The sequence below is a fragment of the Pezoporus wallicus genome, unplaced genomic scaffold (assembly GCF_028554395.1).
Source record: "Pezoporus wallicus isolate ANWC-B61680 ecotype Strahan unplaced genomic scaffold, APGP_CSIRO_Pwel_v1 contig_6944, whole genome shotgun sequence".
In the NCBI taxonomy this organism is placed as follows: domain Eukaryota; kingdom Metazoa; phylum Chordata; class Aves; order Psittaciformes; family Psittacidae; genus Pezoporus; species Pezoporus wallicus.
In genome coordinates this window covers 1,181,755-1,206,045 of record NW_026636656.1, presented here as the reverse complement: position 1 = coordinate 1,206,045, position 24,291 = coordinate 1,181,755, and the positions used below count along the sequence as shown (strand labels likewise).

At 37.8% G+C, this 24,291-nt stretch overlaps 1 protein-coding gene across 1 annotated transcript; it reads left to right on the top strand.

The window, feature by feature from the left end:
* The first annotated feature begins 83 nt into the window (after positions 1–83).
* GPR180 (G protein-coupled receptor 180) lies at positions 84–23,709 on the top strand. Its single transcript, XM_057401150.1, has 9 exons — positions 84–244; positions 2,887–3,045; positions 6,274–6,468; positions 10,027–10,207; positions 10,411–10,460; positions 13,694–13,851; positions 19,906–20,097; positions 20,453–20,530; positions 22,210–23,709. Exons 1-9 carry the CDS (start codon positions 106–108, stop codon positions 22,366–22,368), a joined length of 1,311 nt encoding a protein of 436 aa, XP_057257133.1. The 5' UTR covers positions 84–105; the 3' UTR covers positions 22,369–23,709.
* Positions 23,710–24,291: the final 582 nt, after the last annotated feature.

Here is a 24,291-nt window from a genome sequence, read left to right as displayed (position 1 = left end):
TCGGCTGTCCCGCGGCAGCTTGTAACCCGGGCGGGAGGTAGGCTGTCACGTGACGCGTCGGTGCCAGCCGGCGGTGGGGACGGTCGCCGGCGGCAGGTCCCGAGGATGCGGTGGCGGTTGCTGTGGCTCCTCTGCGCCGCCTCCCGCTGGTGGGGCGCCGGCGGCAAAACGCTGCGGGGCGGGTTCGTCAGCGCCGCCGCACGGCGGGACCCGTGGCGGCCGGTGGCGCGGTTCCAGTTCCACGGTGGGTGCTCGAGGGAGGAGCGGGGGAGGGGAGCTGTTGGTGTGAGCCATTAGAGTGGGATGCCTCGGGCGGAGTGTGCAACAAGTCTGATACGCGCCGTTTGCGGGCAGCGGAGGGGCAGCTGTGTCAGGAGCGGGATCCCGCGTTCCGAAGCAACGGAAGAGGAGCTGGTAGGAACCCGGCAGCGCCGCTATTCACTAGAGAAGGGAAAAATGCCGCTGTGGGCGCTGGGCGGCGCGCCGCCTTTCGTGTGCCGCGGCCTGACGTGGCGGGAGTAGCTGGGAGCGCTCGGGTGTTTCAACTTTGATATGAATCTCTGATTCTTCCCCCCGGAACTCCACCAAGCGAGAGCTGTGCTGGACCCTGCACGTGGCTGTTTCACGTCACTGGGCGTTTCTAGTGTCACCGTGCACCAGGACGTAAATTCTTGCCTGATCCCTTCCAGATGGGTTTTCTTCCCTGTGTTATTAACTCCTCGTTAGTAATAATTCTTGACTGTTAGTTCTGAGAGGCCTAGCAGTGGGCTAGAATCCTGTTAAAATAGCCTGTGCACAAATACAGGTTGGAATTAACGCTGTACTACACAGACGTTTTCCTTTGCAGAATAGATGCAAGCTTAGTGAGTGCCATATACAACGAGGCTGTGCTAGTCAGCATGCCTTTCCTACAGGCTCAGTATTTCAGTAGCTTAGGCTGAGTTAGCTTCATGGCAAAGGAAACTGATGAAGAGTCTCGAGAATAAGTCCTATGAGGAACAGCTGAAGGAGCTGGGGTTGTTTAGTCTGGAGAAGAGAAGGCTCTGTGGGGACCTTATCGCTCTCTACAGCAGCCTGAAAGGAGGTTGTAGTGACGTAGGGGTTGGTCTCTTTTCCTAAATAATAAATGACAGTACTAAAGGTAACGGCCTCAAGCTGTGCCTGGGGAGGTTTAGATTGGATGTTAGGAACAGTGTCTTTGGAGAGAGGGCGTCAGGCATTGGAACAGGCTGCCCAGGGCAGTGGTGGAATCGCCATCTCTGGAAGTGTTTTCAAAAACACGTAGATAGGCCCTCAGTGACATGGTTTAGTGGTGGTATTGACAGTCCTGGGGTAATGGTTGGACTTGATCTTAAAGGTCTTTTCAAACCTAATTGATCCTGTGATTCTACAAAAAGTCTGTGGAATGCTTCAAAAGACAACCATGAAGATCATACTCGGGCTTCCTCCCAGACTGGAGGAGGCCTGTGAGAGGAAAACAAAAATGTTTGCAAGAAACAAAATCTAGTGGGATGAAGGAAAACGTGACATAAGCCCTAAGAATTGGAATGTGACCTTCCAGCATTGAATGAGAAATGATAGATAAGGTGGGCATAGCTTGGGTAGTGATTTGAAAACAGTTAATTATCGCTGTCCTAGAAGATATTTGTAGAAGTGCTCTATATAGGTCTAAAGAAAAGAGCATTGCTTAAATCTGAGAAAAGAATGTTAAGGCTCAAGATGAGTGGTTTAGGTGTTCAAATGTAATTTATTCTACAACTGCATGTATTTGCGGTCTTAGTGAAGCCACAAGGTCTTTTTTTAAGAGCCGTATGTTAAGTTTTCAAAATCTTTTATTAGCAGCTTAGATAAACTATAGTCCATAGAACATTTTACAGATCCCAGAAGATCACCTTTTTTGAGATTTTATTTCAGGACTGCTGTCTTGCAGCTGGTTCTGAACAAGAAGATATTCCTGGCAAAGCCTTATTTGAAGCTGGTAGTAGTCCATTGACTCACATCCAGCTGGTGCCTAGGTTAGGTGGGAGAGAAGATTGCTCTGACGGTTTAAAAAACATACAAAGCTTGCTTAAATTTCAATAAGTTTGTGCTCTTGCAGTACTAATTGTTTTTTCATCATTAAATCCTCTTCTAATTTAGGGCACTGTTACATTAAAGAATTATATGGCAGCATATAATGAAAGAATTTATCAAAGTAAGTTTGAGGATTATGGAATTACCCAGACAAGATAATTGTGTCAAATAAGCTAATTCTAAAATGGTTAAAGTATTTCTCTAGGCCAAGATGCAGCCTATAGGTAGACTGACACATTAGAGAACACTTTTGAAGTCTGATTTTCTTTGTATCGATTTGATGTCTGTCATCTACAATTAAGTATTTTAGCTCTAATCACTCCATAATATGAAGGCCAATTTACGTAACTTCTTCTGGTATTAGATTCAAGAGCTATTTTATGATGCTCATAATCATGCTACTAAGGTCATAAAACAATAGACTTTGAACCAGTTATTGAAACTGGTTGAGGCACTGCCTTAACTTGGGAAAATAAAATTTGGGGTGGAAGTAAATAAAATGTCTGAAATTCTGTATTAAAAAAGAGGGAGTAGGGAAGGCTGTAGTAGAGAAGGCTAATGACATTTGGGTTAGGGCAAAGGTTTGTTTAAGTATCATCACAGGAAACTGTGCATGCAGTATTGTGTTAGAGATATATAGAAATTATTTTCTGAAAGAGCTTGAAGAATTTTATGGGAAGTAGTGGTAAAAGTTTAAGAAATAAAGTGAAGCTTTAGTGCTGCTACTGATAAAAAAACCTCTGTGCCACACTAGCTTTTTGTCTGTAACGGACATCAAAGCAGATTAGTTGATTTTATTTTTTAAAAATCAAGGTGACCATGCTGTTCTGTGTGTCAGAATCAAGAACGTAGCAGTAGCTGTGACAAAAGCAGCTAGACTTCACCTGTTTCAAGCACAGGAGTGGCAGAAGCTGCAGAATGGCATCGAAGATCAGAGCTGTACAGAGAAGTTCTCCAAAGCTCAGCTGACAAGTGAGTTGCTGCTTTTTTCCCCTTACTAATTAAATTTTCTGTGTATTTAGAACCCTGTGAAGTTACCCATGCACATTTACTTCAGTGAATTTGGACTTCGCATCAAGTGAAGTAAAAGCACGACTTCGTCCTTCTGTAATTAAGAATTATTACAAGGAAGTAAAATTACTTTGTTTGCATCACTCCAGAAGACTTTGTTTGCAAGTTATGATTTATTTCACTGCTGCAAAATGAACAATCCTTGACTAGTAATGGCTTCAGTTCAAACAGCCAAACTTTATGAGCAGTTCTAGCCTCATGCTCTCACTTGTGCACAGCTCAGAAAGGGTACATGTTTGGCTGAAGTTTCATTCCTCATTCAGTACAGAGATTTTCTTTAACTTAGCTTGAAATAAAAGTTTGTTTGTTTGTTTTTTTACTTCCAACTTTACCATAAAAAACCTAATGTTGAAAGAATTTTCAAAGAATATTATTGTAATATGAAACTGAAGAACTTGAGAATCTAATGCTTAGGTCAGTCAAATGTACAGTTCGAGCTGCAGCTACAAATGTACAGTTTGCGTTTTATTGCAGTGGAATGAAAGAAATTAGAGGCAGCCTGCTGCAGTTACCTCTAAAATTCTGACATGAATGCTTGTAAGGTGGGAGTATAGCCCAAGTACACAGTAAAAAGGTGTAATTTTGTACCTGCGAAGATTTTCTTTTACAACTTTATAATCATTACTTTTCCAGAGGTTCTTTTTTTTTTTTTTTTCTGTCTGTAATGTTATCTGCAAAAATTAATCTGGGTTTTGCTGCATTACTTTAGATGTTGCCTGTGTTATCATTTAATGTTCTTTCACCCTTTAATTTTATAATTTGGTATTCATCACTGAATCTCACATTCATATGTTTTTAATATTTGAGCTGGGAATTATACCAGTACAGAATAGGTAGGTTATCTTGTTACTCTGTTGTTTATGAAAGAACATTTCTCATTTGTCAGGAGGGTCTTGTTCCCCAGTTCCATGGAAATGGCATTTTTCAAAGATGAGAAAGCAAAAATTAAATTGTATTTTCATTTTCATGAAGGCACAAACCTGTCATGCTTTGAGATACAAAACATGTTAGAAAATTTTTAATACAGTAGCAAAGATGAGCTAATCAGATAAAGCTTAACTTGAGTATCCATCTAAATGTAAAAGAACAGTAAAAAACTGAAGCATCCAGTTACGTAACTGGAAGACAAACATACTGAAATAATTTTTTTACCATTTATTCATCGTAATGTTGTGAAACCCACTTAAAACATAAATTTTCCTCTAAGAAATTAAATTAACATTAGAAACTTCATTCAAATATATCTTGAATGAATACAGCTTCTTTTAAAAATACATTTCCTCTGTGCGGCCAGAATCCCTAGAGTAACAAATTGATCTCCTGGAATGCTGTCACAGTGAAATCTTACACAGATGTCACTTCTAAGGATGTAGCTCCCTTACTCTTGATCTGAGCTGAACATGAAGTGCTGCTGAAATGACTAGCAGTTGGTCCGTCACTCCTGTCTGTCCCAGTGGTGTATCGCTGTTTTCTACTGTGTTTAAGAATGATGTGACCACAGGGTGAGTTGGATCTGTTTGTGGATCTTGGGCAAAATCAGTTGCATTTTTATTTTATCTTCATTTCCTGTGTGTTTGCTTGCAGATTTAATGGAGAAATGGTAAAATACACTCTGTGTGATCTTTAGGCTTGATGCAAATAACAGTGTGTCAGAACTCAGCTGAGGGTTGAGGTGGAGAGTAAAGCTAACCCTGTCAGCTGCAGTTTGCCTTTCATTTGAATTAAGCATCATATGAAAGCTAAAATCTGTGTTTTTAAAAATATTGGTTGTTTTGAAGAGAGCTGGTTCACTTTGTATAATCTGATAAGGTATGTAGCTCCAGAATTGAATACATTCTTATCATTACCTGAACAAGAAAAATTACCTGTGTTAAAACACTATTTTTTTTTTTTTTATTGTGATTCTTGTGTCTGAATTTGTACTTCATGACAATTGCTACAAAGAAATTTATACGTTTCTTACTGGATCATAATGTTGATCAGTTTGCACCTTTAGATAACAGAAAATAATGAAGTTGAAACAAGTTTATTTAAATCACATAAATGTTTTTCAAGGTAGGCTTCAAGTTAGGAATAAGTTCTAAATTTTGCCTACAAAATGTTTAGGGATAATGAGTTTGCTAAGGGTTGTTTTTTAAATATGTTTTCATTTGGAAAGGCCTTTACGTAAAAGGAAGAAATAGCTTGTTTTGTAGATTTCAAATGAAAATTTTTCCTCAGGCTTGGCCATTGTCATCTTCAAACTATTAAGCTTAAATAATTACAGTCCAGTCATTATATTGTTGTTTCTTCTACAGAGATGGCTTTCATTTATAGTTGAACTGATCAGCACTCGAGTTCAGTAATCATTGTAATAGTATTTGCAGTTCTTGCAGTTTCACCCCGACATACATAGCTACAGATTTCAGTTGCAGCAAACGTTTATTTTGAAGAGACCGTGCTTGGTTAATAGTTGCTTTTAGGAGAAACAGTGGTAAGATTGGTGAGCAGATGAAACTTCAGACTCCTGCGTAGTTGATTTTAAATATAATCTGATTTGAAACATGCAGTTTTATTAGACACTGGTCTCAGGCCTTAGCTGTCAATTGAAATTCAGTCTGTTAGGAAGATGCTGTAAAATATGCTAATTTGCACCTTTAATGCGTGCATGCTGTTGTTTACTGAGATCATACATGGCTGTTCCTGTTTGGTGCTCTAAATGTCTTTGAAAACAGAACAGAATAAATTTCACAAAGGTATTTTTCATACTGCAGAAGTATTTGTGGAATAGCTAGTCCTGTTGGTACTGTACTAGGGGACAGAAATGTGCTAAGTGTAGGAGACACAGTATGCAGTTACTGGCTTGTGGCAGAAAGGAGCCCTGCCAGTGAGCTTAAAAGCTGAGAGATGGAATGAAGCATGTATCTTCACCAACTCTTGTCTCTACCCATCTGAAACAAAAGATGAAATTGGAAATCTAATCTCTGGTGTTACGGCTGGCTTTGAAAGCAAACACTGTTTGGTACTGTTTGTTGTTTATAACCTGTATATCATGATGTGGATTTAAGTTTTATCTTTGTTCAAATATGACTTTTCTAAAAAAACAAACTCATCAAATGTTTAATCCTATTTTTGTTTTTTCTTCCAAAGTGACTGTGAACCACACAGAGCAAAATCTGACAGTGTCCCAGATTCCTTATCCGGAAACATGGTATGTGTTTTATGTAGACAAGTTTACCTGCGAGGAGAATTATTCTGAATCCGAGGATATTCAGTTTGAAATGGTCTTACTAAACCCAGATGCAGAAGGCAATCCATTAGATCACTTTAGCGCAGGGGAATCTGGTAAGATTTTTTTTCTTAAAATTAGATTTGTAAGTTAAGAATTTGATCACCCAAAGAAATCAGTACTTAACTGTGCTTGCAGAAGTATGGGGAATGGATGGTAGAGGCTCTTATATTCTGCTTTCTCATGGAGAGTAAACTTTGTTTTCTGGCATTACAGAAAACTCTTTAGACTGACTTTCCAAAACTTGCCTAACTGGAAGTACAGATGCAAAAGGGAAGTTAGTGAAGATAGCTCTTTGTTGACAGGTATTTTTCCTATGTTGAAATTGTAAATTTCCACTTGAATGTGAATTTAATCCTTGATTTTTATTGAACTCATTGAGTGCCTTAGCTGTGTAAAGTTTTATTCTGTGCAACAATAAAAATTTTTGCCAGTTCAGTGTTTAGGTCTTTAAGTATCTTTGTCACAGACTGCAGATTAAATATTTGTTAGTCCAGATTTTATTTTATTTTTAAAATGCAATTTTTAATCCTTAGGCATGCAAGGAAAAACCTCTTAGAAGTGGCTCAAGACAGCAGTGAGAGAAATACCTATAAAATTGTATGGTTTGGACAATCTGGAGCAACCGAATATCTGCTTCACTACAGTGCTTAGCTGCACTGCTCTGGGAGGCCTCATCAGCCTGTCACTAACCTAGGCCTGTTGTAAGGGAAGAGTCCCATATGTTTAGTCTGCCTTCATATGCAGATTCAGTCTACATACCCAGAATGAGCATGATTGCTATGCTCAAAATCATATGCCCTGCGCTTATTCTTGGTCAAAGGCACCTCCCTTTCTAGAGGGAAGAAAATATTCCCTGAAACATTTAGCAGAATCTGTAAGAAATTAGCACTATTAATCATTCATTTTTCAAGGCTTATAAATTGACTTACCTGTCTCTTTAATTTCTCAACTGTGCTTCTTAATCTACAAACTTAGTTGGCAGGTTTTATTTGGTGAATCCATATCCAGAACTGATAAGGTTAATTTACTAATTCTTAAAAAACAGCAGTAGCATTCTCTTGCTAAATCAAGAGGCAGAGCAGCTATAAGACATTGTGTGGCTACTAGAAGTGGTGTACAGACCTCCTAGAGAGGTATCTCAGCTCTGTATTAATTTTGTAGGCAGATTTTGAGCTCTGAACAGCTTGCGTGCTGAGTAAATGCATTAGATGCACATATTTAGATATAACGAGTAGGAAACAGGATGAGCTGTACATGGCATTTCTTCCACAGTTGCAGAGGAACACCTCTGTCAGAGTTAAAACTTGCATCGGGGCCATAAATCCTGAGGTTATGTGCTTGTGTCTACTTACAAAGAACTGAAGAGAATTTCATGTCTCCTTTGCTCTCTCTTTTCATGTTTGGTTTGTTTGGGTTTTTTGCTTTGGTTTGGGTTTTTTTTCGGGGGGGGGTGTTTTTTTTGTTTCTTTGGGGGTTTTTTTGTTTGTTTTAAGGGCTTTTTGGTTTGGGGCTTTTTTGTGTGGGTTTTTTGTCAGGTTGGTTTTTGGTTTTTTTGTTTGTTTTGGGTTTTTTTTTGGTTGGTTTTGGGGTTTAGTTTGGTTTTGGTTTTCTTTAATGCATTTCTGGGGAATAATAATTGTCATTTTTCCAGAGAGGTGTGCAGCTTAGAGCATTAGGGTATCAGAGAGAAGATCTAGCTTCATTTTGTGGTTCTTTCATTCAGGCAACTAAAAAATGCATAGTTACAGATGGTTCTAGTTAGGTCATGTTCCACTGGAGATGTGTGGCCTGACACAGAAGATCTCAAAATTAAATGGACTATAAGGAAAGTGTTTGAGACTGTAACATAGTGAAATGTTTGCCTTGAGGGAGAGGAAGCCTGGCAAGTAATCTTTTATCATTTTGCATGGTAGTGAGTTTTTTACATAAGACATAATAACAGTGGAAGCTAGGATTTCTAAGGGCAGTTGACAAGGTAACATTTTGAAGATGAAGTTAGGTATTTCAGATTAAGGTAGATAAGTTTTATTTTCTCTGTCAACTCTAGGTTACTTGAAAGTCAGGAAACTTAAAGACAGGTTGAAAATTACCTTTCTGTGTTCTTCATAGTTGTATTTCAGTGCAACTTTCTCTTAAATCCTTTTGGTCTCAAGCCAATCATCCGCAATCTGTCTTTGGTTGGAAGGAGCTTTCTATTGTAAATGTTTATTAAAAGCTAGTTCATTTTCTTAAAGAGTTTTCCATGTGTACCCATTCATCACAGTGAGAAATAACTCATCTACAGAATCCCTGCCAACGTCAGTGGGTGTTTTTTGAAGCAGAAAGATAAAAAGTAAAAGAAAGAATAACAGATTTGATCTGAAATGCATATTTTTGTCATTCATAAATTGTGCTTTTGGGTAGGTATGCAAGAGAAGCAGAGTTTGGGTTTTTTTTGTTGGTTTTTTTTAGGAATCTTTATTACCTTATGCTTTTTTCCTCTCTCATTTCACTGTAGGCATGTCAAAGATAATTCAGTTTAGCCATAGAAGTTATAGTAATAGCAACTATTCAGAACTCATCCAGTTCTAATGTTTTTCAACTTAGATATTGAAATGTGTATGATTGCACTGTTTCTAATCTGTTTGTGGAGCTGGTTAAAAGTTATTCGCCGTTATTTTCTTGCTGAAGGAAAAACACTGCTCAGAATCTGATTTTTATGGGCACTACTTGGTTTCAAGGAAGGTTGGATAAGGAAAACAAATTTTCTGTGAGAAGCATCTGTTTACCCATATTTGCTTGTAGCTTGCTCGTTTTGACCCTTTGAGAGCTCATATTGTGGGTTCCAAAGCTTCCAGTCAACAAAATAGATTGTCAGGATGCAAGTCTTCAGGGAAGCATTTTACTGGACTACTTCTAGACTAAAAATTGGAGGATTTCTGATTTATACATAAAATCAAAAACTTGGGGCATTTTTTCAAATTGAAAAAACAAAATCCATTCTGTGAACTTACTCTGTGTGCTATTTTTCATCCCATTTTTCTTTATCTAAAAATTTTCCGTCTTGGTCAACAGTGCCACTTGGACTTACTATTTTCTGTGGAGGAAGAGTGACACCCTGTGGTTGAACAGATTCAACCGCAGTCTTTTCTGGGTTTCTCTCATCTCAGATTATGCCTTTAAAAATTGAAGAGGGGCAGGGGAAAGGGTTAAAAGTGAGTCCTTTAATAAATATGTTTCTGACTTATCATATGAGCTACAATTATTTTCTGTTTATCAAGAAGCTGTATGCCACTTCATACTATTTTAGTAATATCTGCAAACCTCTTCCTATTTGAACAGAATCTCTCCTACACTCAAAAAAAGTTTTTGTTGAATAGAAAATACTTTATCAGATCAAATAATAGCTCTTTCATTGACTTTCTTGGGTAAAATAGGCTAGGATTTACTTATTTTAGCTGTACTATCACTTTTAGGTGACAGTTACTATGTATTTCCCTGTGATTTTATAAAAATACCCAACATAGTTTAGTTATTTACTGCTGGCAGCAATGTTTCTTTACAAAAACTAACCCGTATTTATTCTTCCTCTTTTTTTTTTTCCTTTTTTTCTTTTTTCCCTTTCCCCACAGGGTTGCACGAGTTCTTTTTCCTGCTTGTCCTAGCATACTTCGTAACTGCTTGTATATATGCACAGTCCCTATGGCAAACACTTAAGAAGCGTGGACCTATGCATACTGTACTAAGGGTGTTGACAGTTGCATTACTGTTGCAGGCTGGTTCAGCTCTTGCCAACTACCTGCATTTCTCAAGGTATCTTTGTTTATTTTTACTTTCAGGTCTTGAGACTTCCAGAGCATTGTGTTGTAAAGATCAGTACATGATCTCTTTTGTGTCAATTGTAACAAAACATAGGACTGACTTTTTAGAACTACATTGTTGCCTAAATGTACTTTTAAGAGACAGCATGCATGTAAGACTCACCTAAAAATATAATCTTTTTATTCTTCCATCAGTTATTCTAAAGATGGGATAGGAGTACCTTTTATGGGAAGTTTGTCAGAATGTGAGTATGGTTGTCTACTGTTTTTTACATACTTCTACACATTAATCTGTATGATACATTAGCAAATGCCATTGTTGGACTGTACAGTAGCACTGGATTTTTTTTAATTAAATTTTTAAATTTAATTTTGAAATACTGAAGTCTTCTGAAAAAACAGATTTCATTCTCTTTACAGTAACTGCATTTAAAGTTATACAATTCTGATATTGTTTAGGATTTTTTAAAGTATTTTCTTGTCTGAAGATTCCTTCCTACAAACATTGAAATAGGTGCCTATCACATGAGCAAATGTTTTGGTACCTTAAAGGGTTTTGTGGAGTTTGCATGGTCTAGAATAGTCAAATTTTTTAGGAAACCTAATCACATTTTATGGGGTGTGTCATTTCACTAGCAAATTTAACATTGGTTATAACAAAAAACATCAGCCATTTGCAACACGAATGATATGACTCCTGTGATGCAAAAAATGCTTATGTAAAGCATTATGTTAACAAAATATTTTTTTCCACTCTCTATAAATATTCTGAGTTATCACTGGAACTTAATTCCTATAACACCCCTTCCCCAAATGCACTAATTTACTCCTGCTGTGTTCTTCAGGGTTAAGTGCTGTTGGGGCAGGGAGGTTTTTTCTGTAGTTTACCTTTGAAGCTCTGGGGGGTCCTTCTAAGCCTTTTGATTGGCTTGAAAAACCTCAAGAAAGTAGTACTGTGGTGATGGGATACCATTGGAGAATTAACAGCCTAAACAGAAAAATATTTCCCTTAGAGTTCATTTAGAAGCTTGCAGTTGGAATTAACAGCCTCTTGATGGCACTTGGCACCACAGTAATTACCTCTTTCTTGTTTTAACATTTTCAGTTAGCGCTCCTTGCAGCCTTTCCAGCAACTGTGTTATTAACCTTTCCTTCTTCTGAAATGAAATTAAATCAAGAATATGGAGGTAGTCATAACTCCTCCACAGTGGGAAGACCAGTATTAACTACCCACCCAGAACTTCAGAAAGAGTAGCTGCACGTTAGATTTTCTCCGTGAGTGTTAATGTGAACAGCCAACTTTTACTTGCTTAAGGCAAAGTTTATTAAGAATAAAATATTTTTTCAATCAATAAGCTGAAATTCAGATATCCTTACTGTTTTTAAGGTTTGTGGTTCCCAAACAAGTAGAAGAGGTGAAGTAATAGAAGTGTGGAAAGCTTCAGTGTCAATTACAATTCTGTCTGTTAGGAAGAAGTGTAGTTTGAAAGTGGAAGGTGCTACCATTTTTCCTATATCAGAACAGAAATCCAAGTTAAAAATAAATGGTAGAATTTCTGTTCACTGCAGTGGTACCAGAATTGCTTTCTAGAAACATGTTCAGATACTGTCCTAAACAATTACTCTTTTCATACCATCAGTTAGTCTTTACCATATATAAACACCTAACCCTCAGTCTAATTTATCACTCAAGTTAATTGTGTAAATCACACAAGTAATGCTGATACTCAAAAGCATCACAAATAATGGTGTTATTTTTTCGTAAGATTGAAATGTGAAAGTCAAATAATATTATTATGCCTGTTGAATAGGCAAAAAAAGATGAATTGTGATGAAACCAGATAACTATGGTGTCAGTTCAGTAGCATGTGACTTTACACTGACCCTGGATATCGTAGGATTATTGTAACTTTAGAAATTTCTTTCAACCTTCTCACTTTCTGACAAGGTGTATGAGATGTCAAAGATTAAGGCTGGTGCTGAATTTTTGTCTTACACCATTTTGTCTGGGAATCCACTTGAATTGTTGCCACACTGAAACTGAGCGATATCTGTATCCAAGATGTGATTGAGAGATGATGTCTGGCTATATCTTATAAAGCAAGTTATCTTAAGGAGTGATAGAAAATAAAATGCTCTCTAGAACATCCTGATTTGCTCAGTCATTTCTCTAGCTTGGATTTGGGACACTGGTTTGGCATGCCTTTGGTTCACGTAATAATTTTTTCTAGCAAGTACTGTGTCTCCATAGCTAGCATTGTAAAATACTTTCAAGATCATTTTGTCCAAAATCAGTGCCACTGTATTTTACTAAAGAATGAACAAGCTTGTATTTACTAAAAGCTCTTCACATTTCTTAAACAGCAAAGGTGTTGGAATACATTAAGAAGCATTTAAGCATACAGACTGTGAGAATACCAGATATATCCCAGGAATAACATATTGAATTCTGTTATATTTTGCTAGTGTTTGCTGTCAGGGAAATACTGTAGCTGATCTTCATTCAACATACTTCCCTTGTGTGCATATTAATCTCTGTACAGGGACAATATTTTCTATTCCAGTATTTTTAGTAAATGTCAAAGTACATTAATCTTTAACAATACAGCCCAGCTGATCAGGTCTAAAGCTAACAACCACCTAGGAAGAATCTTCAGTTCTTTCTACCATCAGTAGTACTTCAGCAAGGCTAACAAGTAAAGACTTTTAATATATTCTATCTTGAAGTTTTCTGTATTCAGATAGAGCTTCAAACACAGGTTTGAGACACTGATTAATAATGTAACTTTATGGTGTATGTGTTAATTGTTCCCAAACAAAGGGAAAAAATGGACATAGCAAAATGAGGCAAAGGTAGTTTGCATTTAATAAAATGAAATACAGGCAAGATGTCACTCCAAATGAAGTTTGTGTTAGGGCTATTCATTATATTTTCCTCTTTAAGTATCTCAGAGTGGAATTTGTCCTAAATATTTGTGCTTTCTATTGCAAGCTACTGTATCCTTAAGGTACAGTGCAATTACTTTAAAGTACAGTGCAACTATCTGACTTTTGAACAAAAGGTTTTCAGAGAAAAAAAAGGAGTTAATTTCATCATGGTTTATATTTGCAGTGTGATTAGCATACATATGATTTTAGTTCTTTAGCATTTATAAGTATATTTATGCAGATGGACTCCTGAGCCCAGACGTCTTTGACCCAAGAATGGGACTTGGAAGGATGTGTCTGTGTTGTTGCAGAACTGCAGCATAACTAGAGGAAAGCTGATAGTGGTCTGTTTTGTCACTGGAAATTACTCAAAATATCCATATTTTGTGGCAAAACAATCTCATCTAGTCAAACTACTGTAAAAATTATGACTAAAGGTGATAGAGAGACATAAATGTCCATCCTTCATTTGTGGCTATATAAAACATTCTTTTTGCTTTAGAAAAGAACTTTATTTTTGTTGTGACTATTTTTCTTTTGTTTTCAATAGTGTGTGACATAGTCTTACAGATACAAATGCTATATTTATTGTTGAGTCTGTGTATGGGTTGGACAATAGGCAGAATGAAGAAATCTCATGGCAGACCTCTTCAGTGGGATTCCACTCCAACATCTACTGGCATTGCTGTAGTAGTTGTCATTACACAGGTTTGTGTTTTATATTCATTCTTATACTGAAATACACAGCTGCTATTAAGTATGACAGAACCATGAACCAAATAACTTCAATATTTTATGAGGGAGAGAGTATCAAGACTGGAAAAAAAAACAGCATAATGTGCACCCAGTATGTCTAATAGGTAACAACACCTTTCTTTACTTGACCAATTTAAGGTGTAGCTCCACAGTATGTTTTTGTTCAGTAGTAAAACCACTTAAGAAGTTCCCACAGTTTTTCAAGCTCCTAGTTGTGCCAATTGTTTTTAGCATTATGCTGTAAACCAGATCAGTGGAATGATCTAGATTTGCACACACACAAAAAAGAGAGAGAATGATTTCAGCACAGTAATTTTGCTGATCTGATTTATAATATGATCCTATAAAGAGTTGTAATCAGTGCAATTGAGGGGTTGTGAACTACATTGTGCAGGGTAACAACAAGCAGCATGAGAGGAAAGATGAAAAAAGCTGCTGTCAGAAATCCTGTCACAAAAAAATCTGAAATCCTCAGCACCCATCTCTTAGAACCACTCAAATAGGATGTTTAATGGTCTTTGCAGTCAATATCAGGGAATTCTTGAAAGGTTCATGTGCATGATTGGTCTTGCAAATATACAAATGGTCTGACACATAATTTCATTCAAATATTTTCCATTAGGATGAATTAGAAAGTCAAGTAAACCAGCAACTTAAAAGTAAATTGTAATGGAAATCTTGCAACCCTCGTGGTGCCTTTTGTAAACAAATTTTTTTAAATCACAGCATAAAGGCAAGAGAATCTGAAAGCCATTGAGAAAAAGAAGAGCAGGGAGAAGCTGGAGACAGTAATGAGGAAGAGATTATACTGAAGATTTTATGCTATTTGAGTAGTATCTGTAGTTAGTGCTGCTTCCAAACTAAATAAGTGGACTGCTAAAACATTAAGAGTAGCTGGGAGCTGATGTTTCTTGCTAATTAAGAATATAAACCAAAGGCTATTAAGGTGAATGGGACTGTTGAATTTTAAAGGTAGGTTCATTCCACCTTACTTTGACACCCATCTAGCACCAGAAATTTTACATGCTGGTAGTAAAGAAGACTTCTAAAGTGTATCATTTTATTCATGTCTCTCCATGTACATACATGGGTGTGTTAGTAGTTTGTTGCTTGAGACTGAAAAGGTTTTTTGTTGTTGTTTCCTTTTTACTATACATGGAAAGGACACGGTATCATCAGCTTGATTTTTGTTACTTGTAAAAATTGGGGAAGGTATCATATGTCTGTGCTGCGTCCTCCAATGTTGACCCATTACACGTTTGTGTTGGCTTTTTGAGCACTTCAGGAGCATTGGCTATTTTACTTTTCTCCGCAAAGCCACAGTTCTACCCCATCTCCTGGTACTGGTGGGAATGCCAGGCTTGGAAGGAGTCTTGTCGGAACAGAATATGGATATTGGAGTATGTCATTGTCTGGGTGGTTTTGCACACCCATCTCAGTGTCTGCTGCCTGCAGCAGAAGTTCACTGGCACCAAGAGTATCCTTGCCCCTTCTGGAGAAGATATTCTTCATCTCATGGTTCAGTACATACAAAATACACCTTCTGCTGCATTTCTTCTCCTTAATACAGGCTGCAGCTGTTGAGCACAGGGGTGCAGGTCCCAGACTGCATTGCCCCTATCAAAGATTGTGAGCTCATGACTTCATTCTCTGGATTATTCTGTTGTTCACTGGTCTGTCTAGGTTGATGTGGGTGTTGGATCTGCTATAGCACTTCTAATGACTAAAACCTACAACAGTCTCCTTTCTATCCTGCTCTTTCCTATAAATTTTTATGGGAGAGCCAGTTTGCTCCAATGATAGAGCTTGGACAGACTTACATGGATGATCAGAGATGTTCTGAGGACTTCTTGTGGAGGGTGCTGGAAACCACATACATTACCCTAATGCAGCAGATGAAGATTGAATCATGTTTTATTGCCATTCACTGCCTGTCCTCATCTCAAGCAAGTGGACAGTCTGGGAAAATATGTTATTCTTCAGCTTTACTGCATTTTGACTGGCAAACTATCTGACCCTGTTTGCTTGCTACTAGATTCAATTAGCAAATTTTCAAGGTTTTTTCGTCCTCTTTGTACCAATGCTGTGGATTCTTTCTTTTTGCTCTTTTAGAAACAACAGCAATTTCCCAAGCTGTGTTTACAGGTTACCGTCAGTCCAGGGTGGACACAGCCTACAGTGTGGAGGATTCCACTTCTACAGGTAGTGTCAGCAAATCTCTTGTGGTCTTTGCAGCTGCAAAAGAGGACAAGTCTGACATTCAGCATCTCCCTTTGCCTTAACTTGTTCTTTATTTCAGCCTCAAACAAAAGGTTCCCTGGCTGCTTTATATTCATTGAAGATTCCACCCTCTGCTGCTGAGACACAAATCTTGTTCAAAACTTTCTTGATGGCAGTCCTTTCCCATCACATAGACCTAATGGGATGTGTGATGAGCAGTTTCAGTTTTCAGAGCCGATTGGAGTGGGGCAGTGATTCTGGGAAGACGGCTGATCACTTTGTACCTGACATAGATTTTCGCTGCATTAGACATCACACTTCACAGGGGTTCTTAGGTACGCACCAAAGGTGCGCTCAGAATGAGGTCTACCTCTGACCTTACATCTCAACCAATTTACTGTACTGGTATTGCATGACATCAGAGACCCAAGGACTAGATTTGGTTAGAAGCAGGTAGTTAATCCACTTTGCCTTGCTGCTACTTTTGATTTCCCTTTCGCTTCCCCCTTCCCCTTGTGTCTCAAAACTGATCTGTCCCATGAGAACCCACCCTTACTGGAGATTGATACGTTATCTTGGTTTGCCATAAAGTCAGTGTCGGCATAGCGAAGGCAAGGAGTTCTACCATAATTGTTTACTCATGAAAAAAAGGAAGAGTGTCTGGTTCTTCAGTGTATGAATGTGGAGGTTCAACTTGTATATCTGGAACATCATGATGATGTCCATGGCAAACATTCTTCTAGCATTTGAAGAGGAAGACCGATGCTGGCCAGTGGTTGGTGTCCACTGGGAACCAACATAGGTCAGAAGTATGTGCAGGTGAAGTCAGGCATTTTGAACAGTGTGTTATGTAAATAAGGAGATGGTCATTCTCCTTTACAAAGAAGCAGTTGTGACTTTAATGTTGGACGTAGCTAATGTGAGTCAGCTCTTTAGCTACCTAGTGCATCCAGTTCTTTTGTCTACAGCCTAAGCAGAGTTGTTCTTCGGGATAACAATTAGAATTCCCCCCTTGATTTCTTCTCAGAGCTCAGACATAGTTCTGCTCACTGCCAACAAAATAAAATGTCCCTGATAGCCACTTCAGCAGGTTGCTGTGTGGGTGTTTTTTAAGCTTGTTCCTGATATTGCATCTAAGTGAGGTGATACATGACTTTCTGTGCTCAAGATAAGAGACTTCAGGACTTACTGACCTTAGTTTCTCAGGCATAGCAAATTAAAGAGGTCATGCTTGGCTGTGAAAGTTCTTCCTTCATTGAGAACAGATTGCTTAATCCATTGTAATTTAGGAGCACTTCGTAGCAGAGAATCCTCTTTTATAGGATCCCCCTTTTCCATCCCAGCTCATAATAACAGCAGTGACACATGTTCACCTTGTCTGAGTTTCTAGTGTCTTGCATGGATGGTTCTGTCTCTGCCTCTAATGTCTCTGCCTTCTGCTTATTTTGGAATAATCTAATGAAACTGAAGGAAGCTGGATTTCTGTGATCTTACATTGCTGTTACTACACACAGTCTTTGATCAACTGATTCCTGTGTTGTTTACACAGCTTACAGTCTTTAAACAGCTAGTCCAGAGCATACCCTGCTGTCAGACACTATTTTCCCATGAGGATCTGGACTTTGTTCTCATGATTCCTTTACTCCAGCTCTTTGTCATCTTCTCATGAAAGTGGCTTCCGTCATTGTTGTTACTGTTGGTGTAGGTTAAGGAAAATTCAAGTCCTCGTGAGCTCTGTTCTTTATTTTCTCAGACTATGTGTGTCCAGTCCAGGGAAGTGTAAACATCAAAAGGGAAAATGCTCTGTACAAGAGTGCAGTGTAACACAGCTTACGAAGTTCTTTTGTGTAACTGGTAGAACTCTTGTTGCCTAAGCCTGGTCTACCCAGACTGAAATAAATTCTGTGACAGGAATACATCAATTTTGTGCTGCAGACACAATTTTACCAAACACTACACTCACTGTATTTCAGGGTTTCAGGAGCCATTTAGTCTTACTTCAGTTTTACCCCCTGACAGATTTCTCAGTCAAGTAATGTGATCATTTGAAGATGTTTGCTTGGAGTTCCTCAGAAATAGAGAGCTATGGTGGGGACATTTGAAGCCTCTTGGTCAGATTGTTTACTAGTGATCAGTGATGTTCAAGACATGCATGCTTCACGTCTGTCCTTTTCCCATCCTTTCATTTTCCATCCAGGTGGTTGAGGAATGACTGAAATAACAGCAGTCATGCTTGCCCATGTCATGGCCTAGGTAAGGGAAGGGAAAAGTGTGAGTACTCTCTGAGGATATTGTAAGCAAAAATGATCCTGTTTTGACTGATGAGACCCAAGGCCACCCACCTTTGGAAGGCACAGGTGGATATTTTTTTTTTTTAAGTTAATATCAGTAACCTTTTTGTCTTTATGTAGTTAATATAGTGAGAGCACCTTTGAATGTGTTCAGAAAGGAATTTGACTAATTTAGATTTCTAAATTGAGGCACACAGTGTCTGCTTCTGAAGGCCTTCAGAGCTACCTCACTCATAAATCAAATTTGCCTACCTTTCTTCAGAAAGCCTGCTTCATTAGGCACCTGAAACCTAAGTGCAGGTTAGATGTGTGTAGTAGGTAGACTGGATTCCAGTGTATATTCAAGTCGTAAAATGCCATTCAGCTGCTACATGATGCTGGGAGAGTCTAAACTTTATGGGTATTCTAATTTATAATGTTAACACTCCCAAAGTCTTAAAAAGGTATTCTTCAGCAAGACCCATTTTTTATGCAACAAGTAGGCGCCTGCCTCCTACCCAAGTAAGATTCATAAGCTTAGGCACTTCTTCGTCTGGTTTTCATTAGAGGATCTATCAATAATATTCTTTCTCACAGTGCTCCTACAAAATTGGATTCTGCAGGAGATGGATACAGTGCTGAAAGTTAAGAAGGATTACTTTCTTTTGTGTAGTTATCTGTTGGCTAGAGCATTTGTCCAGATTTTGGAACAGTATTTGGAACCTGTGCTGCTCCCTATCCTGGACCCTCAGAGGTTTCTGAGCTGCTGGCTTGCAGAGTCAGGCTCACTCGCCTTCCTGACCTAGCTGATGTTGAATTCTTTTCTCCACAATGGCACAGCTTCAATAGAAGGGGTGGAGAGTGGCCCACCCAAGAACAACCTATAGCCTGGCAGTTGCGGCACTCTCCAAGAAGGTGGGAGATGTGAGCTGGATATCCTTTAGGCAAAGAAGGGAATTGTGGGAGATCCAAGTTCAACCTGGGTGAATGCTTGAGCCTTGAGGCTATTGTATAAAAGGGGCAGCAGCACCACCCTCTTACTTCCCCATCTTTGAAAAGAAAAGTGAATCCTGTTAGGATTTTGAAAGAAAAGGCGTAGTCGCCTGCCTTTGAAACAAGCTTTACAGGTTGTGGATCTGAAGTGGAAGGAGGCACCTCCCTGTAGCCCTGTGGAATCATTTCAGTGGGCTTCCTGCTGAGTAGGCCTACTCCTTAACTAGATTATTTTTAACTAGGTTATGTTTAACTAGATTATTTGGTATCTTATGCTAAGATGCCACATTCCTTCTGTTCAAATTAAAGGAAACTTTATCTTGTCAAACTTTTAGAAAGTTACAAAGTTCAGGAAGTGAGGCTGTTCCTGCCAGTTGCACTTGGAGTAATAATAGATAAGTGGCAAACTAAAAGCAGTTTAGGCTAGGGACCAGTTGTGCGAATAATCTGTGATGGGAAGATTAATTGAGGTTTAGTGTAACGTTGTTTACTCTAAATGTGCTTTGCTGCTGTTCTTTTCCAGAGCTTTTTACTAATCTGGGAGCAGTTTGAAGATACGAATCACCACAGCTACCATTCACACCACGGCTTAGCAAGCAGTCTGCTTATTTGCCTCAGAGTTTGCCTAGCTTTATCACTGGCTGCTGGTCTTTACCAGATCATCACAGTGGAGAGAAGCACGCTGAAAAGGGAGTTCTATATCACCTTTGCCAAAGTATGGGTTGCATCAGGGAAACTGATCCTTTCTGCTGTAAATATAATTGTGGCATGGAGTTGACGGAAGCACTAAACTCTTTTCTTCCATAAGAAAGTTAATGTTTAAGTGTCTGATTTGATTAAATTGCACTCTGTCATCAAACTCTGAGTAGTCGTTTTAATTTGACAAGGAGTATAGAGCTTTTTTAAACAGAAATCCCACCTTTCATTGTGTGGTTTTTGTTCTGTTGATTGAAAATTAAACAATGGGTTCATAAAATAGACAGAAATGTAAATGCAGTTCCTCTAACTGTCATTTCTTTCTTAAGCTGGCATGTAGTCATTTTATAACTTAAACTCATCTTCTCTTTCAGGCCTGCATTCTCTGGTTTTTGTGCCACCCATGTCTTGCAACCATTGCTGTAATATTCAGAGAATATCAAAGAGAAAAGGTATGTACAGGCAAGATAAAAGAGATGGAATTTGAATAGTAGTTGTTCTTCATGTTCGGTGTTTGTTAGCAAACTCATGCTCTTAGGCGGTTAATCTTATGACCCCAAAGCAACTTGAAAAGTCTTAGTCACACAGCTCTCATTGATGCTAATGTGAGTCATATTTTACAAAGGCATGCAGGGTTTGAATCATCTAAGAGTAGTAATTTCTAGGTTAAGGGAGGGAGAGGGGGGAGATTGTTAAGTCAAAGGAAAATGTGGAGGGGTGTTTTGTTTTATTGTTTGCTTGTTTATTTTTAATTAAAAACACCTTGGGGTTTCTTTTAACAAAGCTAGTAGAAAGATAAATCAGTGGATTTTTTCTGTTGTTTGCTTTTTAGTCTTCATCCTTTAAAAACTTTATGTGGCTAAATAGGTCAGGGAAACTGTAGCTGAACTGTATTCTTTAGCTTAAGAAATCTGTCCAACTGTGTAGTTTGTTTTTTAAGCGCTAAACAGTTAAAAATAAAGGTGGACTCACTGGGTTTCTTGGTTGCTTAAATATATTGGGAGCTAGAGAACTAGTGTGGAGCCTGCCACGTTCAGATAAAAAGCACTACTATTCTCAGGTGATTGACTGCCTCATTCCAGGGTAGAGTTTGCTTCTTTATGGTTATAACCATCTGTGCATTTGTATGCAAATATGTTCAGAAATTGAGCTTTTGTTTGTATAGAGGATACGTAAGGGAAAGAAAAAGGTTCCACTAAAAATATATAGTAAATTAAATACTTTGATTTAAAAAAAAAAAAAGACATTGAAGGAGGAAAAGGCTCCTCTAAAGCTACAAATAAGCCTTTTAGTTGTTGTTTGATTAAATTATCATCAGGGCAACAGAACCTGAGAGATCAGTAAAGGAGACTTTTGCAGTTTTGAGATTTTAAGCTTGCTGAAGAGAGAGTGCAGTTGCTCTGCTCTTGCATTTAAGCGAGTTTAACCATTGTGTGCAGCTGCAGTTCCTGCATGAACTATGATAATTTAGCTGTATTTCCTTCTTTAAATGCACTTCAATACAATAAAGAAATTCACAATCAGTAAATATCATGTTTACGTAAGGAAAACGTGTTTTAAAAGACTCTTTATGTATAAACTTAGACTTTTGCTGTCTCAGAAACAGTAGTTACCTTTATATGTTTGATAAATACCACCTTAGATATCTTCTACACCTGAAGAGGTTCACGCTGAAAAGAGGTCTGGCTAAGTGAGACTTATAAATCACTATCCTCGCAGCTCCATGACTATGTTAGTGCAAAGTGTTTCCAGGCTTTTCCTCCCTCCCCCTCCCCAACTCTGTTTGTTGTAAGAATAGAATATCTAAACATCACCTCTGCTTGTGAAACTGCATGGGTGGTGAATTGCAAGTCTGAAATTCCCCAGAACAGAGACTGCCAGAAGGGTTATGTGACTTGCCAAGGGCTACCTACCAAGTTAAAAACACCCAGGTGTGAGAGTCTGAATCCTGGACTTGAGACTCATGTTCAAATCTTTTGTAACTGCAGCAGTATTAAAAGGTTTAAAGTTAGACCTCAAGCACTTACACAGTATGCTGTAGAAATTTATTGTGGGTTATTTGGTGGAGGTTGGGTTGGGGTTTGGTTGGCTTGGTTTTTTTTTTTTCACTTTTTTTTTTTTTTTTGTCTAGATTATTACCATGGGTATTATCCTCTGTCAGTGCATCTCCATGGTTATCCTCTACAGACTTTTTCTCTCTCATAGTCTATATTGGGAAGTATCTTCACTGTCATCAGTGACATTGCCACTAACAGTATCCTCTGGACATAAAAATCGACATCACTTCTGAGATGTTTAGGAAGAGTACCTTCTGTAATAAATGTGCAATAATGACTTGAATATACAGGTATTTTTGTCACAGGTGTGTCATACATTGGTTTCGCTGGAAAAGAGTAATAATATAAGAGCACTTCACAGACCTTTGGTCTGACAAGTTCCCTAGATTGATCTGTTAAAAGTATTGTGGAGTAGAAAAAAAACATAATTTGAATAATTTTATAAATAGTATATGCAGCATGTGGTGTTGAGCTGTATCACGGAGAAGAACAATGAATCTTTTCTCTCCCATTCACAGACACAAAAAAAATGTCTTTGTTTTGTATCGATACAAGGTTTGAAGGTCTTACAAAATGCAGTTCTTAAAACACGTACAGGCTCAAACAAGTCTGAAATTGGCCGGTTGTGAAACTGGTGTGATGTGTAACGATGAGTAAAAGTTCCTTTATTTTCATGCTTTAGAGAAAATGTGGTTTATGTATAAGTATAAAAGAAGGGCAAACAAAAGAAGGGGAGTCCTCTAGAAAACACATGTAAAATGTTCCAAACTGCCTGTGAGAAACTTTGCTTTATTATCGGCGTAAAAGAAAAGACTATTTTGCAACTAGTGTTCATACTGGTTAAAATTTTAAGGGGAAGGAAAATAGGGTTTATCTGCATTTTGTTGTGTTTTTTTTAATAAATGTAACTACAAATTTAATCCAGTAATGAAGGTCTCAACAGTATTTGACACTTAGAAGACATAGCAACATGAAGGTAGTTAAAACAGCAGGCTTGCATCTTTTAAATAAAAAAAAAAGGCAAAGAAAATGGAATGGGTGATGTGGTACTAGAATTTTAATCCTGATATAATTCATTTCTGTTACATTGAGGATTCAATCATAATTAAGCCATATACACAGATTAAATTAACAGAAGCATTTCAAATAAATGTTGGTTTCAGTCATCAACTACCCATGAATTCCTGCCCAAGGATACTTAATCAGGATTAAATTTTCTATGAATAATTGAAAAACAAAATACTCACTGGATTTGTTATAATCCATGTTGGCACTGGGTTCTAAGTAGTTGCCATCTTCCATCCATTGTAATAAAGCCATACTACTTTGTGATGCCCTAGCATTCAGAAAGCCAGTGTAAATGTATACTTTATTGAAGTGCCTATTTATTATGATTAAATCATGCTGACATTTTATTTCCTTCGTAATAAGAACATACCTGTTACCACTGTGAGTGAAATCTTTCTTTATGAGTTTACTTTAGTATTTGTCAAATGTTAGACTTCTTTTCATACATATGTTTCTTCACAAAATCGGTTTTATTTTCTAGTAAATGAATGTTTGTTTCTTCTTAACAGTGTGTATTTAGTTATGTCTCTATGAGAACGTGAAGACACGGGGTTTCTAGCTTTAAAATAGCCCTAACTTTTCTGTTCATGTTTGCTTCAGTTGTAAGCATAGTTCAAGTCTATTCCATTTTAGTTTAGAGGCAAAACTAGACATTTGCCTTTGACTAAGGCAAAATGGCAACATGACAAAGTTGCTCATTAAATCATCTCCTTTCTTATTGTTTGTAATTCAGATCAAGAATGGCAGGTTGAGGCTGGAAAAGATGAGATATTATGATTTCACACAATCTTCAGAATGATTAAAAGATTAATTATTACATTCCTCTGATAACCACACAAAAATATTATTGGTTAAACTGCAGTCTTTATTTCCCTGCTTATCTCTGTACTTTTCATCTTCGCAAGAAAAAAGCATCCTGTTTTTTGATAAGTCTCCAATAATGCAGTAGAAGAGTTCTAGCTGTCCTTATGTGTAAGACATGAAATTCACACATAAAATAGAATTTTCTGATAGACACAAGAACTGCTTTACAGTTTACGATCCGTTATGATAAAAATTTTAACCTATGCAGGAAAAAAAAAGTATGT

Bases quoted from the DNA above. Each gene is read 5' to 3' on its own strand.
- GPR180 (XM_057401150.1), top strand. From the start codon at position 106: ATGCGGTGGCGGTTGCTGTGGCTCCTCTGCGCCGCCTCCCGCTGGTGG. The intron at 10,208-10,410 runs GTATCTTTGTTT...TTCTTCCATCAG, and splicing joins AACTACCTGCATTTCTCAAG to TTATTCTAAAGATGGGATAG. The intron at 20,531-22,209 runs GTATGTACAGGC...TTTTTTGTCTAG, and splicing joins GAGAATATCAAAGAGAAAAG to ATTATTACCATGGGTATTAT.